This window comes from Capricornis sumatraensis, chromosome 22 (genome assembly GCF_032405125.1).
Source record: "Capricornis sumatraensis isolate serow.1 chromosome 22, serow.2, whole genome shotgun sequence".
Classification (NCBI taxonomy): domain Eukaryota; kingdom Metazoa; phylum Chordata; class Mammalia; order Artiodactyla; family Bovidae; genus Capricornis; species Capricornis sumatraensis.
In genome coordinates this window covers 30,121,020-30,141,107 of record NC_091090.1, presented here as the reverse complement: position 1 = coordinate 30,141,107, position 20,088 = coordinate 30,121,020, and the positions used below count along the sequence as shown (strand labels likewise).

The 20,088-nt window shown below is 42.7% G+C and overlaps 1 protein-coding gene across 1 annotated transcript; it reads right to left on the bottom strand.

Annotated features, from left to right (window-relative positions):
* Positions 1-1,293: 1,293 nt before the first annotated feature.
* On the bottom strand, positions 1,294-15,302 carry LOC138069606 (boLa class II histocompatibility antigen, DQB*0101 beta chain-like). The gene is made up of 5 exons (XM_068960947.1): positions 15,167-15,302; positions 13,214-13,483; positions 4,899-5,180; positions 4,416-4,526; positions 1,294-1,694 (listed from the first exon to the last, which is right to left on the bottom strand). The coding sequence occupies exons 1-5, from the start codon at positions 15,273-15,275 to the stop codon at positions 1,681-1,683; spliced, it is 786 nt and encodes a 261-aa protein (XP_068817048.1). The 5' UTR covers positions 15,276-15,302; the 3' UTR covers positions 1,294-1,680.
* Between the last annotated feature and the right edge of the window lie 4,786 nt (positions 15,303-20,088).

Below are 20,088 nucleotides of genomic sequence, written 5' to 3'. Positions count from 1 at the left end.
TCAGATCTTAACATCTCCCATCTCTGAACCTGGCTCAATCACCAGTCCCACCTCTTGTTTTTGCAGGGTCAAAATCAAAGAGCTACATATAGAGGCAAGGATTCCCTGGACACCCAGCACAAGCCCTCCCAATTTCCCCATGATGTCACTCTCTCTTTACTCCTATTGTGAGTGGCAATGCCTACCTTGAGGAAAGTGACAAAGTCAGCACAAAACCTTTGACTCCGCTCAGCATCTTGCTCTGGAAAGATTCAGACTATGACCTTGGGGAGCAAAAACTGGAGTCCTCACACTGCACAACATCCCTGAATGATGATCTGCAGTATAGTCTGGGAGATAAAGGTCCCAAGAAAGCCTGCTTCCTCAGGTTCAGTGTGTGGCTGAGAGAACAGGGAAAAAAGGATGTTTGCTCCTCGGTAGCAAAGCCATCCATGACTTCAAAGATAAGCTCCCAGCCACTCATCTTAATGACAAATCCCAGAGACTGGGATGAAGACCATTTTTCTGGACTGGGTCAATGTCTAAGGAGTCACAGTGTATAGTGATGACATCCTTAACACCTGGGAAGAGAGTGTCATCATGAATCAATAGATCATTATGTTCACAGAAAAGAGGCGCTCCATCCTCTGAGAATTCCAGCTCAGTAATACCATCAGGTGACCATGCAGGAGACAAGGGTTGGGATGGTTGTGAGATGGCACCCTCAATGAGGGACCCTTAAGCCAGAGGGATCTTTGCCATTCATCCTTGTGAGGTCCACAAGAACAAACCACCCTTTATGCCACTCCACACTGAGGGGTTCTGGAGGCTGGGATGCTCCATGTGACATCTCCATGCTGGGAATTCATTTTCAGTAACAAGGATCTGGGAAATCCAGTCCCTGTTTCCAGTAAGGGGGTTGGGCAAATGCCAGATTTCTGCATGCCATGCTGAAGATGATGTTGCTGAGAGATGTGCATGTTACCCAGGCTGAGCCACTCAGAATCTTTCCTAAAATGATTAAAACTCTGGTAGACACTCTAGAAACATACAATAGAGATGGGATCATACACACAAACACACAGATAAGCTGTGAGGTAATGAGAAAGATGCAGAAAATAGAGATGCAAAAAGAAGTGCAGAGAGATAGAGATGTGGATAAACATTGACAAAGATGCAGATAGAGAAAAATTGACTTTATTTCTCTTCTATCCATGCTTACATAGCACATCATGATGCTTCTAGTATCCTTCAGGGAATAACCTCTCCTTCTAGTTGCCAATTGTTTGAGTCACTGCAAAATGTGTTCTTTCATTCTTCAGGGGTTCCCTACCTCCATGCATTTAAGGAGCTGAAGAACACAGGTAACTCATAATCATGTTTAATCATGATAAAAAAAATTACATAGCAAGGCAAATGGTTTCAATGTGCTTCTCTCCCACAGTCTGTTCTGGAAAAAAGGAAACAGAAAAACTCTTGGGGACTGAGTAGATGCAGCTGGCAGAGGCTCCAGGGGTCAGTGCAAGAAGCAGCCAGATCCTTGAGGCAGGGGTCACAGGAAATGACCTGGTGACTGTGTCAGAGTCACTGTAGGACCTGATCTCAGAGGAACAGGCTGACAGGCAGCTGGGAATTTGGGGCAAGAACAGGCAGCTATTACAGAAGAGCGAAGTCCAATCTCCATCAAAGCATCCTCGGGAGTCAGCGCACGAGCCCTGCAGAAGAGAGTGATCACACACAGCACCCTGAGGGAGGCACCCCTCACCTCTGCTAAGGTCCCTGCAGCATCAGACAGAGAAAGCTGAGCTCCAGGGCGAGTCATCATCACCTCCCCTACAGCTGGGTAAAGGTGACTCTCCCACAGAGGATGCAGCACTCCAGGCTGACAGATGTGTGGGAGGCTGGGGAGCAGCTGTTATCCTTCTGGGGGATATGAAGATTTCAATCTTTTTAGTAAATTTAATGATAAATCACCTGCTTTCCACCACTAGTAGCTTATATCAGTCACTATAAATGCCCACAGGCAGTAGCCACCAACATGTGGCACAAAGTGTGTGCCTGCTGTCTACAACCAAGATGTGGTTCCAAGTTTCACAGAAAGATGCCACCAAAGTTGCAGTCTGGTTCTGGAGAACAACTTCAGGAGCTTCTGACGAAACTGGGTAATCTCTTTCCCCTAACTCTTGATCCCATTGAGAGAGTTAATTCTTAGGTAGATTGATAAGGAGTCTGGGGCCCTAGGAGGAGAAACGGCTCTGGGGCTCTCAAGGAGGGGAAAAGGACAGATGTTTTTTCCTACATTGCTTTGTCTTAGTCACATAAGTCATTTTCTTTAAGCCCAGAGCTAATGATTACACAACAAAACAATTCCTCTTGCTCAAAGGGTTTGCTGCTGCTGCTGCTAAGTCGCTTCAGTCGTGTTCGACTCTATGTGACCCCGTAGACAGCAGCCCACCAGGCTCTGCCATCCCTGGGATTCTCCAGGCAAGAACACTGGAGTGGGTTGCCATTTCCTGTTCAAAGGGTTTATTTTTCCTTAAATTCTGTACCAGTGATTATATAACAACAATGTATCTTGCTCAAGGACATGTTTTTCCTTCTTAACAAGAACCTTCTGGCTAATCTTGTTATCTTAAGATACCAACCATCTCATCCTCTGTCATCTTCTTCTCTTCCTGCCTTCAGTCTTTCCCAGCATCAGTGTCGTTTCCAGTGAGTCGGCTCTTCTCATCCATCAGGTGGCCAATGTATTGGAACTTCAACATCAGTCTTTCCAATGAACATTCAAGATTGATTTCATTTAAGATTGACTGGTTTGATCTCCTTGCTGTCCAAGGGACTCTCAAGAGTCTTCTCCAGCACAGCAGTTCAAAAGCATCAGTTCTTCGGTTGTGAGAGTTGGTCTGGTAAGACTTTCTATTGTTAGTTCTGATCTTGTTAATTTAAGATGTATGTTGTGGGAGTGGGTCTGGTAAAAGTACATAAGGCCCTGATAAGACTAGTGAGGGAGGCACTCTCCATCCCTCCTCTGATGTCTATATCAGAAGCATTCTCTGTCCTTTTTCACTGTAATAAAACTGCCACACAAAAGCTCTTGAATGATCAAGCCTGGTCGCTGATCCTGAGCTAAGTCTTCTTTGGAGATCACGAATCATGGTAAGCTATCACCATGACAGGAAATAGGGCATGAATGAGGCCACTGTGCTCAGTCACACTCACTTCGCACCCCTTCTCTTTTTCATCTGTTCCTATAACCTCCAGTGACACAGAGCAGAAATATAGCACCTGGTACAGAGGCCCACTACAAAAGCTCCTACGAAAGGTCTCATAACGCAAACACCTAGTGCCTCACTCACCCTAAAGGGAAATGGGATACGCAACTTAATGGGAAATATATTTCCTCTATATGCATTGGCCACAATGCACTAACTGCTGTTCAGTCCTTCAGTCATGTCCAATTTTTTGTGACCCCATGGACTGCAGCACACCAGGGCTCCCTGTCCTTCACTATTTCCCGGAGTTAGCTCAAACTCATGCATGTCCATTGAATCGGTGATGCCATCCAACCATCTCATCCTCTCTCATCCCCTTCTCTTCCTGCCTTCAATCTTTCCCACCATCAGTGTCATTTCCAGTGAGTCGGCTCTTCCCATCAGGTGGCCAAAGTATTGGAGCTTCAGCTTCAGCATCAGTCCTTCCAATGAATATTCAGGATTGATTTCATTGAAGATTGACTGGTTTGATCTCCTTGCAGTTCAAGGGACTCTCAAGAGTCTTCTCCAGCACCTCAGTTCAAAAGCATCAGCTCTTCAGTGCTCAGCATTTTTTATGGTTCAGCTCTTACATCTGTACATGACTACTGGAAAAACCATAGGTTTGACTTGACAGATCTTTGTTGGCAAAGTGATGTCTCTGCTTTTTAATATGCTATCTAGGTTTGCCATAGCTTTTCTTCCAAGGAACAAGCATCTTTGGAAGAAAGACTTGGCTGCAGTCACTGTCTGCAGTGATTTTAGACCCCAAGAAAGAATACTGGAGTGGTTGCCATTTCCTTCTCCAAAATATCTAGAGACAGAGGTCACTAACTGCTCTAAGCTAAAATGCCCCCAAATGAATGAAACTGTTGCTAGAAGGAAAGGAAGCAAATGCTCTGACCCTCTTAATGGAGGAAGCTTTTGGAAAGGAGCCCATGAGACAATGATAAATTATAAGGAAGCCCTAAAATAAATTCAACCTGTCACCTCTGTGGCAGGGCTATCTTTCAACCAGTAAAATCAGATGCCAATGTCTCCCTAGATTGTTCCATTTCCTTCCACCACCAGTCTCACCTCTTTCCTTTCAATCTCAGGAGGAAAGAGCTACATCTAGAGACAGAAGCCTCCCTGAACAGAGGTCTCAATCACAGCTCATCTTCCCATTTCCCCAGAGTTCCTTACCCTTCTGACTCCTGCAACGGATGATGAGGCCCAGCCCAAAGAAGATCAGACCCAGCACGAAGCCCCCAATACCACTCAGCATCTTGCTCTGGGCAGATTCAGACTGAGCCCCTGGGGAGCAGAACCTGAGTGTTAGTGTTTGTCCCCACAAACCACAGTGCCTCTTTGAGTAGCCTGAAGTCCAGTCTGAGATACAGGAGGTAGAGGCATCAGGGGAATCTGGTTATCCATTCTGACCACCCTCAGGGGAGGGACACACCAGCAGGTCCTTGGACACAGTGGGCAGGTGGGAGAAGGGAAAAAGTGGATCCTTGCTCCTTGGGGACATTTCTGTAACCCTAGACCTTAAGACTCTGGTCATCAGTCAATCCTGAAGAGCTACCAGGGCTGGGTTCTGGGACCATGATGTATAGGGTGAACACAGGAAGCTCTGCCTGCCCTGTCCTGTAGGGCCCACAGTGAAAGGAAACCAAGTGCCCTTACGCCACTCCACCAAGATGGGACTCTGGAGGCTGGGGTGCTCCACGCGGCAGGTGTAGACATCTCCTCGCTGGGGGGTCATCTCCAGCATCACAAGGATCTGGAAGGTCCAGTCCCCGTTCCTAATAAGAGGGGTGGACACAACGCCAGCTGTCTCCTCCCGGTCATTCCGGAACCACTGAACCTTGATCTGGCCTGGATAGAAATCTGTCACGGAGCAGACCAGCAGGTTGTGGTGGTTTAGAGCCTCAGTCCTGGACGGGGAGATGGTCACTGTAGGTTCCACTGAGGGAGGAACAGACAGGAAAAGACACAGTGAGACGTGAGGCCACACAGCACATCTCCCCTTGGGGAAGAGTCCTTCCTTGGTTCTAGAGTGGGAAGATCCCTAGATTCCAAGTCTTGGATTTATTGGCCACTTCATTCACTTGAATAAACAAATTAGTCAGTTTACTTTTCAGAATCTCAAGAGATAATTCTAATCATCTTATGAGAGCTATTCTGTTTATATTAATTGATAAAAATGAAGTACTTAAAAATTATAAATTGCTATATTTACACTGTATAGGTATAGTCTGATGTCGTAAAAAACAATATTGCACAGGAATCCTGAATGCTAGGTCCATGAATCAAGGTAAATTGGATGTGATGAAGTAGGAGATGTAAGAGTGAACATCAACATCTTAGGAATCAGTAAACTATTTAAAAAGTAGGAAAAAACAGGTGAATTTAATTCAGATGATCATTATACATCTACTATTGTGGCCAAGAATCCCTTAGAAGAAATAGAATAGCCCTCATAGTCCACAAAAAGTCTGAAGTGCAGTACTTGGGTATAATCTCAAAAATGACAGCCAGGACATGGAAACAACCTAGATGTCCATCAGCAGATGAATGGAGAAGAAAGCTGTGGTACATATACACAATGGAGTATTACTCAGCCATTAAAAAGAATACATTTGAATCAGTTCTAATGAGGTGGATGAAACTGGAGCCGATTATACAGAGTGAAGTAAGCCAGAAAGAAAAACACCAATACAGTATACTGACACATATATACGGAATTTAGAAAGATGGTAATGATGACCCTGTATGCAAGACAGCAAAAGAGACACAGGTGTAAAAACAGACTCTTGGACTCTGAGGGAGAGGGAGAGGGTGGGATGATTTGGGAGAATGGCATTGAAACATGTACACTACCATGTAAGAAACGAAGTGCCAATCTATGTTCGATACAGGATACAGGATGCTTGGGGCTGGTGCATGGGGATGACCCAGAGAGATATGGGGTGGGAGGTGGGAGGGGGATTCAGCATTGTGAGCTTGTATACACCCGTGGTGGATTCATGTCAATGTATGGCAATACCAATACAGTATTGTAAAGTAAAATAAAGTAAAAAAAAAAAAAAAAGACAGAATGATCTTGGTTCATTTCCAAGACAAACCATTCAACATCACAGTTACCCAAGTCTATGCGCCAACCACCAATGCCCAAGAAGCTGAAGCTGACCAGTTCTATGAAGACTTATAAGACCTTCTAGAATGAACACCCCCAAAAAGATGTCCTATTCATCATAGGGGACTTAAATGCAAAAGTAGGAAGTCAAGAGATATGTGGAGTAACAAACAAGTTTGGCCTTGGAATACAAAATGAAGCAGGGCAAAGGCTTAGAGTTTTGCCAAGAGAACGCACTGGTTATAGCAAACACCCTCTTCCAACAATACAAGAGACAACTCTACACATCGACATCACCAGATGGTCAATACCGAAATCAGATTGATTATATTCTTTGCAGCTAAGGATGGAAAAGCTGTGTACAGTCAGCAAAAACAACACCTGGAGCTGAAAGTGGCTCAGATAATTAGCTCCTATTGCAAAATTCAGGCTAAAATTGAAGAAAGTAGGGAAAATCACTAAGCCATTCAGGTATGTGCTTAGTAGCTCAGTCATGTCCAACTCTTTGTGACCTCATGTTTGTAGTCTGCCAGGCCCTTCTGTCCATGGGGATTCTCCAGACAAGAATACTGGAGTGGGTTCCCATGCCCCCCTCCAGGGGATCTTCCCACCCCAGGGATCAAACCCAGGTCTTCTGCAATGCAGGTGGATTCTTTACCATCTGAGCCATCAAAGAAGTCCAATTCAGGTATGACATAAATCAAATGCTTATGATTATACAGTGGAGGTGACAGATAGATTCAAGGGATTAGATCTGGTAGAAACAGTGCCTGAAGAATTACAGACAAGGGTTCATAACACTGTATACAAGGCAGTAACCAAAATCACCCCAAAGAAAAAGAAATGCAAGAAGGTAAAGTGGTTTTCTGAGGAGGCTTCACAAATAACTGAGAAAAGAAGAGAAAGTAGAGCAAGGGGGCGGGGGGAGGAAAGATATACCCAACTGAATGCAGAGTTCCAGAGAATAGCAAGGAGAGAGAAGAAGGTCTTCTTAAGTGAATAATGCAAAGAAATAAAGGCAAACAATGAACTGGGGAAGAACAGAGATCTCTTCAAGAAAATTGGAGATAACGAGGGAACATTTCATGCAAGGATGGCACAATAAAGGACAGAAACAGTAGGGATCTAACAGAAGCAGAAGAGATTAAGAAGCAGTAAAAATACACAGAAGAACTATACATAAGAGGTCTTAATGACCCAGATAACCATGATGATGTGGTCACTCACCTAAAGCCAGACATACTGGAGTGTGAAGTCAAGTGGGCCTTAGGAAGCATTACTGCAAACAAAGCTAGTGAAAGTGATGGAATTCCAGCTGAACTATTTCAAATCCTAAAAGATGATGCTGTTAAAGTGCTGCACTCAATACGCCAGTAAATTTGGAAAACTCAGCAGTGGCCACAGGACTGTAAAAGGTTAGTTTTCATTCCAATCCCAAATAAGGGCAATGCCAAAGAATTATCAGCCTATCATACAATTGTGCTTATTTTACATGCTAGCAAGGTTATGCTTAAAATCCTTCAAGCTAGGCTTTAGCAGTATGTGAACCGAAAACTGCCAGATGTACTAGCTGGATTTAGAAAAGGCAGAGGAACTAGAGATCAAATTACCAACATTCTTTGGATCATGCAGAAAGCAAGAGAACTCAAAAAAAAATCTACTTCTGCTTCATTGACTACGCTAAAGCCTTTGACTGTGTGCATGGATTACAACAAACTGTGGAAAATTCTTAAAGAGATGGAAAGATGGACAACCTTACCCATCTCCTGAGAAACCTGTATGCAAGTCAAGAAGCAACAGTTAAAGCCAGACATGGAACAACAGAGTATTTCAAAATTGGGAAAGGAGTATGACAAGGCTGTATATCGTTACCCTGTTTACTTAACTCCTATGCAGAGTACATCATGTGAAATGCTGGGCTGGATGAATCACAAGCTGAAATTAAGATTTCTTGGAGAAATATTAACAATCTCAGATATGTAGATAATATCAGTCTAATGGCAGAAAGTGAAGAGAAACTAAAGAGCCTTTTAATGAGGGTGAAAGAGGAGAGTTAAAAAGCTGGCTTAAAGCTCAACATTCAGAAAACTAAGTAAGATAAAGGCATCTGGTGCCATCACTTCATGGCAAATAGAAGGGGGGAAAGTGGCAACAGTGACAGATTTTCTTTTCCTGGGCTCCAAAATCACTGTGGATGGTGACTGCAGCTGTGAAATTGAAAGATTCTTACTCCTTGGAGGGAAAGCTACAACAAACCTAGACAGAGTGTTAAAAAGCAGAGACTTCACTTAGCCGACAATGATTCATATAGTCAAAACTATGGTTTTTCCAGTAGTCATGTACGAATGTGAGAGTTGGACCATAAAGAAGGCTGAGAGCTAAAGAATTGAAGCTTTCGAACTGTGGTGTTGGGGAAGACTCTTGAGAGTCCCTTCAACTGCAAGGAGATCGATCCTAAAGGAAATTAGCCCTGAATATTCATTGGAAGAACTGATGCTGAAGCTGAAGCTCTAGTACTTTGGCCACCTGATGGGAAGAGTCAACTCACTGGAAAAGATCCTGATGCTGGGAAAGATTGAAGGCAAGAGGAAAGGGGGTTAGCAGAGGATGAGGTGGTTAGACAGCATAACCAACTCAGTGGACATGAGTTTGAGCAAGCTCTGAGAGACAGTGAAGGACAGGGAAGCTTGGTCTACTGCTATCCATGGAGCTGCAAGGAGTCGGATATGACTTAGCCACAGAACAACAAGTACCTTATACAGGGGGCTTCCCTGGAAATTCAGTGGTAAAGAATCTGCCTGCCAATGAGGAGACACTAGTTCAGTTCCTGGTTTGGAAAGACCCCTTGGAAAAGGAAATGGCAACCCACTCCAGCATTCTTGCCTGGGAACTCTCATGAACAGAGGAGCCTGGTGGGCTATAGTCCATGGGATCACAAAAGAGTCAGACAGGACTTAATGACAAAAAGAACAACAAATTTCCATATAAGCCACTATTCACAAAAATTTTTCAATAAAAATATTAAACCTGGACTTGTCCTCCCCTTACCACCCAGCTATCGATGGGAATCATCAGGATCAGCTCTGGTGACTCATGCTAGGACAGTGACACTGTTTCCAATTAGTCCCAGGTCTCCCCAGGAGAAAATCCAGCTGTTTTGATTCCCACCTGCTGGCTATGAGATGGTCAACACTAGTTATCTCCCCATGAACAGTAACATGGACTGAGAATTAAGAATGTATAGGCATTTCTATGTCCAATCAAAATAAAACAGTGACCATCCTTCGTACAAAGCAAAGCTTTTCAAATAGGCTATATCTATAATCTTCTGTAATGCAGAATTATTACAGCCTTTTAATACAGAATTTGCTAGCAAGAGTACTCCTCACATGTTGCTAGTCAACAAAGCATCTCTCTCAGCTTTTAGCCTAACTTTAGCTCAGAAGCCATAATACAGAGAGCTCACCACAAAATTTTATATTATTAAATGCATAAATTTCTAACTCCACATTATACATGTACCTATATTTTATTTGTTCATTGATTCAGCAAATGAAAATTTGACAAGCACTGGGGATCCAAAGATAAACAATAGACTGTGGCCTTGCATTTACAGCACTTGCAATCTAGTAAAAGAGACAAAAAAAAAAGAAAAAAAAAAAGCTATTTCAAAGTTTGCAGTTTTTGAAGGAAAATAAAGGAAACCTTGAAAACAACACTGATAAAATATGCTTGTCTGTGCCTCAATTCCTTTATCCTCTAAGACTGCTGCTGCTGCTGCTGCTGCTGCTAAGTCACTTCAGTTGTGTCTGACTCTGTACGACTCCAGAGACAGCAGCCCACCAGGCTCCCCTGTCCCTGGGATTCTCCAGGCAAGAACACTAGACTGCTACTCATGGTCAAATACAACACACCTCCTGACCTAGTTCACACATCTTACTCTTTATCTCTGCAGCCATTTTACCACGTATCCCTCATTCCCTAAGTATGAAACTATAGTAAATATTTCCTGTGTATATTTTATTTGATAATATATCATTATGTATTCTCATTTTCCTTTTTCTCCTAATTTTCTTTTGACATTCAAATGAGTTTAACTACTAGTTGCTAATCCTACTTCATCCCCTTGCTATTTAGAATAACGGTTTTGTTCTGAAATCAAACATTATTATCATGTATGTTCTCTATAGAAAATATTCTGAGATTTTTGCAGAAGTTTGCCTAGGTTAGTGAGTGTGCCATTTGAACATAAAGCATAACTGAGACTTGCTGAGGTCAGCAGACAGTCTTGTCACCCCAATAGCATGGCATTCATGAACCATCATCTGGAAAGAATCATGCTTTTAATTTGGACTTTTAACTATTTGTCAGGTTCTCCATAGTGTTTTCGTGGTAGCTCAGACAGTAAAGAATCTGCCTGCAATGCAGGAGACCAGGTTTGATCCCTGGATTTGGAAGATCCTCTGGAGAAGGGAATGGCTATCCACTCCAGTATTCTTGCCTGGAGAATTCCATGAACAGAGGAGCCTGGTGGGCTACAGTCCCTGGGGTCACAAAGAATCAGACATGACTGAGTGACTAGCACTTTCACTTTCAGGTTCTCCTTCCTGGACTCTGACTGAAGTCATGGTCAGTTATGAGGACTTATAAAATCTGTTCATCTCAAACAAACTGGAAATGAAAATGGAGGTCACAAGTTCAAGAAAGAAATATTAGAATAATTTTATGAAAAAGAATTGTATATACTTGGTGGCATTAGGACGAAGAAGGGTGGAGAGAGTGCAAAGTAAGCTAAAAGTTATATAAACATGTAGAGATAATACTGGGGTCAGACTAAGGGTTAATCAGTGAGTTTTCTATCTATTGAATGTATCATTTCATCCCACCAACACTGAAAATAGGCAGGAACAGACTGATATTGCTATTTCTTATCATAACTGGCTTTAAAGAGGCTTTGCTTCCATTAAACTTTATTTACATACATGTTATAAAGAATATGATGACTGTTGTGTATTTGGGGTAGGCTTCAGAACAGTGAAAAACTGAAATTGTTCACTATACATGTATGAAGCAGTGGTGTTAATTTCCGAAACACGGGTAGTTGTGAAATTAAGTGACATAATATAGATAATATTTGGTAAGATAACTATCCACAAATAAGTGCTCATCAAATGGGTGTAATTATCTTTCAGAATGTCTACCTCTGACATGGATGGTGATAATTGGGGAAAGGGACAGGGGAGAGAGGATAGGCAAAGTTTAGGCCAAAAGATGACACCACCCTTACGGCAGAAAGCAAAGAAGAACTAAAGAGCCTCTTGATGAAAGTGAAAGAGGAGAGTGAAAAGGTTGGCTTAAAGCTCAACATTCAGAAAACTAACATGGCATCTGGTCCGATCACTTCATGAAAAATAGATGGGGAAACAGTGGCAGACTTTATTTTTGGGGCTCCAAAATCACTGCAGATGGGGACTGCAGCCATGAAATTAAAAAAACACTTACTGCTTGGAAGAAAAGTTATGACCAACCTAAATAGCATATTGAAAAGCAGAGACATTCCTTTGCCAACAAAGGTCCGTCTAGTCAAGTTTATGGTTTTTCCAGTAGTCATGTACGGATGTGAGAGTTGGACTATAAAGAAAGCTGAGCGCTGAAGAATTGATGCTTTTGAACTGTGGTGTTGGAGAAGACTCTTGAGCATCCCTTGGACAGCAAGGAGATCCAACCAGTCCATCCTAAAGGAAATCAGTCCTGAATATTCACTGGAAGGACTGATGTTGAAGCCGGAAACTCCAATACTTTGGCCACCTGATTAGAAGAACTGACTCTTTGGAAAATACCTTGATACTGGGAAAGATTGAAGGTGGGTGGAGAAAGGGATGACAGAGGATGAGATGGTTGGATGGTATCACTGACTCAATGGATATGAGTTTGAGTAAACTCCAGGAGTTGGTGATGGACAGGGAGGCCTGGTGTGCTGCAGTCCATGGGGTTGCAAAGAGTCAGACATGATTGAGCGACTGAACTAAACTGAACTGAGGCCGAAAGAAACCTGAAATAATTTTTAATCAAAAATTAAATGACATCAACTGATTTACTCCCAAACTTCAGCTCTATTATGCCATTTATTGAGCTTTTCTAAGACATTAAAACTCTCCCTTAAAACATCATTCAAGTATTTTTAATTTTAGCAAGCACTTTTCCACTCAGACTTTGCATTCATAAAATCTAAATTGTTAAGATCCAAATCACTGAGTTTATTTTAAAGTGTTAAGCAAAATAGTAAAGAGTAACTAATAAAGTCAGTTTCTAAGGCCCTACCTTTCTGTTTTCTCCTAAGCTTAAGTGGATGGGCAACCAAGTACACTTATTTATTGATTTAACAAAGGTTTATGGAGCTCATACTACCTGCCCAGGTGTCAGGTACCAGGCACACTGTGATAATAAAGACAGCCGCTTGGCTGAAAGAGATGCAGGACAAGTGATATGGTGATATCCATTTAAGAAAGCAGGGTTGAGACAAATAATGATTTGAAACCAAAAAGTGAAAATATATTCTTTCATGCTGTAATTAATCATCACGTGTGCAGGGTGCCCTGAGTACAGCCATGGAGCAGCCTTAACCAGGTGGAGCTCTCAAACTTCAGAAAGTAAACACACTGAAGGCACGAGGTGGGGCGGATGGTGCGTAGTTGAAACAACACCCTAGGACCAGTCCACCAGGGTGGGACCACTGTGTGGGGCGCCCTGCCTGGCTGTCCCCTCCGTGAACCTGGGGATCCCACCCTGGCAGGCCCTCACCCCCTCCCCACTCGGAATCTGAGGTGGAGGGCCAATCCATGAGAGGTCAGCAGGTGCTCACCTTGGTGCTGTAAGGACGTGATGACCTCCAGCTGGTAATTGTGTCTGCACACCGTGTCCAGCTCCGCCCGCGTCCGCTCCAGGATATCTTTCTGGCTGTTCCAGTACTCAGCCAAAGTCCGCCCTAGTTGGGTCACAGCCCGGTACTCTCCCACGTCGCTGTCGTAGTACGCAGTCTCCTCCTGGTTGTAGATGTATCTGGTCACGTACCGCACCTGCTCCGTGCCATTAGTGAAGTAACACTGGCCCATAAAGTGGACCACGGTATCCTCTGTGGGGAGACAGCCTCTCAGTCAGGCATTAGCTGCATAGCTCCACGCGGCGGCCGCGAGGCAGGCAGGGCAGGAAGCTGTCCGCCTCCACCAGTTGGCCAGGGTGCTAAGTCCTGTCCAACTCTTTGTAACCCCATGGACTGTAGCCTGCCAGGCTCCTCTGTCCATGGGGATTCTCCAGTCAAGAATACTGGAGTGGGTTGCCATTCCCCTCTCCAGGGGATCTTCCTGATCCAGAGATGGAACCCACGTTTCCTGCATCTCCTGCATTGACAGGTGGATTCTTTACCACTGAGCCACCTGGGAAGATCGCCAGTTGGGTAACAAAAACCTGAAACCCGCCACTTAATCTCAGGTTCCTAGCCCAGCCCGGCCCTATGCCCCCTGCTCCAGCCCATGACCCTCCAGATAGCTCTTCCCCAAGCCTTCCACCCCCTCTGAGGGCTTCCAGGACAGCCTTCCAGTAAGGGGATCTGTCACTGAGGTGGTCCTGTGATCCCTGCTGAGACTAAGAACCAAGTAAGGAGGGCAGTCCAATTAGTTTTACATGCATGTCTGTACTTAGAGGTTCTCATCAGGAATCTCATCACCGAGACAAATGAGTATCCACATAAGCACAAGACTTCAAGGGAACAAGGAAAGAGGTGGAGAATGAAGCTTGTCCTCATCCTGACAGGCATATTCTCTTGGTCCCTGGTAAAATGCCTTTCTTCCCATGCCTGGGTTTACTCTGAGTTTCTGCCACCCCTGCACCACCTTGGTGTTAGAAGAACCAGCACCACCCCAGTCCTAAAAAGGACAGTTTATTCATGGAAAGATTACAGACTTTCAAATTAGATTCCAATTAAACTGGAACAATTACTAGCTTAACAGAGTATCTGTATCTTAAGTATAATCGTGTAAGAAGAAAGTCATTATACCTAAACATGTGGCTTTTAGGAAGACTGATAGAGAATTTATAAAAAGATACTAACCCTGTGTCTGAAATGAATGCGCTCTCGCTCTCTCTCTCTCTCTCTCTCTCTCTCTCTCTATATATATATATATATATATATATATACATCCCTTCTTATGTTCTCCTTTACTCCTAAATCCAGTCCATCCTCAACTTAAGTCTCTGAGTCCCACTCAAGTCATTACTTGACCATAAATCTTGAGGTTAAGATCTATGGTTACCCAGGCAGCTCCACTCAAATACCAAGGTTTTACTTCCTCGAACCCTTGACTCAGAGTCAGGAATATAAAGTTTTTTTCTTCAAATTCTGAGATACAGAGACCACTGCTGCCCTATACATCCCAAACCCCGGGTCCCATAGTATTTAGTCCAGACAAGATCTTGGGGAATCTTAAAATGACAGAAATCCTGCTGTGTCACCTTTGGAGAAATTCACATCTTTAAAAAAATACCCATTTTCACTTTGTCCTGGCACTTGCAGTAGATACACACTATGTCTCCTCCTCCCTGTTATTATATTCCCAGGCTTAAACTTGTTAAAGAAGAATTGTCCTCACCTTGTCATTAGAAGGTAGAAATGAGAATGCCACATAGCTCTTATTCCCAAAGGGAAAGGGAAGAGATGTGTGATAAATGACAGTATCCTGAGATCATACCCCAGCCCAAGGGTCCCTCAGAGCCTGCTCCCCAGAGTGGTGGCTCCAAGGAGCAGCTGCCCTGCACTTACGTGGCGAGTCTCTGCCCTCAGCCCCTGGGGTGCTCAGCACCGCCAGGGTCACCATCACAGCTGCTATCCAAAGGCCTCTGGGGATCCGCAGAACAACCATCCCAGACATAATAGAAAACAAAGGAAGAAGTAATGGTAGTCAACACAGCTCAAACCCGGTGGATCTGGTGAGCCCATTTCACAGAATAAAAGCCAATGAGAGCTCCCAGGTATGGCAGGATTGGAGAGTCTCTAGGAAAGAAACCAATCAGCTGACAGGAACTAATCAGCTGAAGTGCCTCATCTGTTTCTGGGCAGATTTTTTATTTTGAAGGTTCTTAATCGAATGCCTGGTTATGCCCTCATCAAATTACACTGGATTGGGGTGAGTATTTTCTCTCAGTTATAAAAGATCTGAATATTGAATGCCTTAGATGTTTAAAGAACAAAAAGAAAAAAATGCATTCAAGAGTAGACGTCTCTATGATATTTATTTAAAATCTATTATTCTTGAAATTAAGGTAGGGGAAAATAAATGGGGATTATATTTCAAAGAGAAAAAATTATTGTCACAGAGCTGTTCACTTTTATTATCTTAGACACTCTGAGGACCCTTACATTGTGGTGGAGAGAGCAGAATTCTTGAGGGAAATGGTTTTAGCACTGATGCACTTTATGAGAGTCAACAAAATACAGAACCTGTTTGCCTCAGACTTCTCTTCATAAAATGTGAATCATATTTCATGCATTTTATATTTAGACCTTCATATATACAAATTCAAGAGTAAGAAGACTTGTTTAATATTGCAGAATATTCTTCAGCTGCCATGTGCAACAATTGCCAATGACAGGATAATATATGAAACAAGAAAACAAGCCAAAAAAAAAAAAAAATTGACAACCAGGACTAACCCAGCAGTCCAATGATTAAGACTCTGCCCTTCTAGTGAAGAAAATATAGATTCAATCCCTGATTGGGAAACTAGAATCCCACATGCCACGAGGCATGACCAAAAAAAAATTTTCTTTTACTAGTTTTTAATTGACAAACAGCTCTGCTGGCAAGTGATTTTTCATTACACAAAAATCGGCAGCATTTATGCTCTTTGAATGAAAATATTTGGACAGTTTTGACTTTTCTCTTAAAATCCCTTCAGTTGCTCAAATCCCCTTTGAACCATCTAATGTCAGCAAAGGCACAATCCACAAGCATTAATAGTATTCAAATGTAGTTACCTTCAGTTTTGAGAACAGAGAGCAAAGGTATGGAAAAGCACCTCCTGGGGCTTGGATAGTGTTAATGATGAAACAAATGCTTAGAGTGCTGTGCCAGCCCTAAGAATCAAATCCTCAGTGGCAGAACTATCAATGTGTTTTATTAATAAATGTATTATTTATCAAGTTCCTCTTGCCCATGACTAGGGGCAGTATCAGATGTTTACAGAGCAATTAGACAGTGCCTGGGAAACATTGATAAACAAAACAATGAGTACCTCTCCCTCTAATCTCACTCTTTCCTGAATTTTAGGTTACTCTTTCAAAACAGAGAACAGGAACTAAAAGCAGAACATCAAGAGTTTACCAGGTAAAACAAAATAAGGAAGAGACAGCAGCAAGAGGTTTCTGTTAGGGGCACATGAAGGCAATAAGTTATTTCAATATTCTTAATTAGGTGCATAGTTCCAGAGCACCTAAGACTGGGAATCTGTCACTGGGCTTCCACCTGCGGTGGTGCACTCAGGTCCAGGGCAGCTCCAGAGCTAGGATGGTTTCCAGGGTGGATGAAAACATAAAGGAAAAACAGCAAACTCAAACCAGTAATTAGGCTGAAGGGGAAACAAAGAAAGTCAGAGAGGGATTTTGAAGGTGCCTCAGTTCCCTCAGACTATGTCTCAGGGTCCCTGGGATTAAACAGTAGCTTCTGGCCCTTCCTCTCCCTCCTGTGCTAAGGGGGAAATTCCCTCTGCTCTGTTTGGGGCTGTGCATTGGAGGCTGTGTCAGACCAGGGGATTGTCTGGTCTCATGGGCCTCTTTACACAGACTTTTCTACTGGCAACAATAGTGTCAGCTTAAAATCCTTTTTCTGATTGGCTAAAACCTCATCTGCAAGGCTGTGGTTTGGACTTATGCCTGCTGCTTCTCCCAAGCCAGGTAGCATTCTCTACATGTTCTAGAGTTCTCTGCACTGTCCTATCTCTGCTGAGTTACTCAGGGCAGTCACTGCTGCCTGGTCTGAGAAGAGAGAACACAGACAAACATTCTGATTCCAGGTATTTACATGAATCACCCTGTGGAGGCAAGAAGCTTAGCATGAGGGCAGTATGTACTCCAATTGATAGGGTCAGGGTCACTCTAGGAAGACTGCCTTGGTTCATCCTTCGTTCCCTCAGAGTGGTAGACGAAATTTAGGGAGAAATCATCTTCCCTTGTCAGCATGCCTTGGAATCTGTACTTGGTCAGTGGGGTTAACTGTGAATCTGTACTTGGTCAGTGGGGTTAACTGTGAAATCATTAACAAAATGATTATTTTGTCACCATGAGAGACATCCAGGACCCTATTCTGCATTCAATTCAGGAAACAAAATATTAATACATTGCATACTTTGAAAGGTTCCATGACCTCCTTAATACCAGTAGCAGTATAATTAGAAATAATTCTCCAGAATATTATTTGCCTTTAATAAGAATTAATCAAGCCATCATTCCTAAGGTTTTTCAAATCCTTTTAAACCTACTCATATATATTCCCTATATGATCACTTAAGTAACCAGTTATTTGAACTTTTCATGATATATATAAAGTAAGTCTTTTCTCTTTGCACAAAGTTATCTCTTTAAAATCACATTTTACAGACTCTGAAGACTCAAATTAGTAACAGAGTGACCATGTATAAGCCATTTTAGTTCTGAGAGGCTTAATTTTGCTTCATCTATAGAAAAAAGTACACACATCACAGGACCACTTCATGAACACAGGTAAGATTTGTAAAAGTCAACTGCATTCTATGATGAGTTACATACACATTAGTTTTTAATATAATAGTAGTAGGTTCATCTTTCTTGCCTTTTCATTGTGTTCGTGGGGTTCTCAAGGCAAGATAATACCACTTTAATAGCAGAAAGTGGAGAACTAAAGAGCTTCTTGATGAAGGTGAAAGAGGAGAGTGAAAACACTGGCTTAAAATTCAGCTAAAAAACAAAGATCATGGCATCCAGTCCCATCACTTCATGGCAAATGATGGGGAAAAAGTGGAAACAGTGACAGATTTTATTTTCTTGGGCTCCAAAATCGCTGTGGACGGTGACTTAGATAGACCTAGATAGACCTTAGATAGACCTAGATAGCACATTTAAAAGCAGAGCTATCATTTTGCCAGCAAAGGTCCATTTAGTCAAAGCTATTATTTTCCCAGTAGTCATGTACAAATGTGACAGTTGACCATAAAGAAGGCCAAGTGCCAAAGAACTGATGCCTTCGAATTGTGGTGCTGGAGAAGACTCTTGAGAGTTCCTTGGACAGCAAAAAAATCAAGCCAGTCAATCCTTAAGGTAATCAGCCCTGAATATTCATTGGGAGGACTGATGCTAAAGCTTAAGTTCCAATATTTTGGCCACCTGAATGCGAAGACCTGATTCACTGGAAAAGATCCTGATGCTGGGAAAGATTGAAAGCAGAAGGAGAAAGGGAGGGACAGAGGATGAGATGGTTGGATGGCATCACTGACTCAATGCACATGAGTTTGAGCAGACTCTGACAGACAGTGAAGGACAGGGAAGTCTGGTGTGCAGCAGTCCACGGGGTCGCAAAGAGTCAGACGTGACTTAGCAACTGAACAAAAACAATAACATCTTTCCTGACATCATTAATGAAGAAAGTTCATCTTGCCATTTCCTATTTCTGTTTAAGTGATGAAATCATCATAGTTTCCAATCCCTAATTCTTACTTCATTATGGAAAGACGGAGAGGAGGAAGCACATTAGGAGTATTTGATCATGAATCCGCTGCATTCTCCCTCTCTGAATCACCTGACTGCCCTTGCACAGAATTGCCATTTTAATCAAAATTTCAGATCTCAGAAATTTCAGGTCCTCTTCTTTGTGGACTCACAAATGTGGAAATCTGAGTGCAAATAGAGTCTAATACAAATTAATGAAAGTAGAGAAAGTGAATGCAGCTTTGTAGGCTTCAGAGATGTTTTAGCAGAGAGTTCAGGATCATGTATCACATATCTTTATTTGATTTAGGGGCAGAAGGGCTGGCCACTTCTTGTTGTAACTTCTGCCAAATATCTAAAAGCCCTGTTCTGTGGCACATGCTTGCATTCCTCACCCTCAATATCAGGGGTCCTCCAGGTTGGATCTCTGACATACCTATGCGATTTGCTTTGCACTAATTTTGTCCCCCTTCCCCAGCAGACCCTGGATGATGGTTACTGTCAGTTACCAATATTTTTATACACCTCCAAAATTAAAGTCCTGAGTTCCAGAGATGAAAACACACAGATCATGCCTTCTAGGATTCCACACATTGAAGGGAAGAAACACATGGTGAAAAATAAAAGAGACAAAAGTTTGCAACAGCCACTAAGGAGGAGGTCAAATACTATTGACTAAAGACGAGACTACAGTGTTCAAAGTTCAGGGGACATTTAAAACTATAAACTGATAATGATATGCATTGGTTCAGTTATTTTCTCTTCCCTTGGAAAGGGTTGGTAACACAGACCTAGGAGGTGATGATTATTTGTGAGTTAATTCATAAATAATAATTTTTCAAGATGATGAGGATAGGGAGTTAATGGTATAGGGGTCATGACATGGCTGAAAGAAAGGCTTTTTGGATGCAGCTCTCAGGCGAAATGTTGGCTCGGAAGATAGGCTATGATCATTTCAGGCAAAGATACACATCTAAGTGCAGACACAGAAGTTTGGCAAGACTGGG

What these genes read in the sequence shown, in the direction of transcription:
- LOC138069606 (XM_068960947.1), bottom strand. Translation starts at nt 15,275, where the DNA reads ATGTCTGGGATGGTTGTTCTGCGGATCCCCAGAGGCCTTTGGATAGCA. An exon ending in CACGTCCTTACAGCACCAAG is followed by an intron (nt 5,181 to 13,213) that starts GTGAGCACCTGC and finishes TTCCTCCCTCAG; the next exon opens with TGGAACCTACAGTGACCATC. An exon ending in TCCCATCTTGGTGGAGTGGC is followed by an intron (nt 4,527 to 4,898) that starts GTAAGGGCACTT and finishes TCTGCTCCCCAG; the next exon opens with GGGCTCAGTCTGAATCTGCC.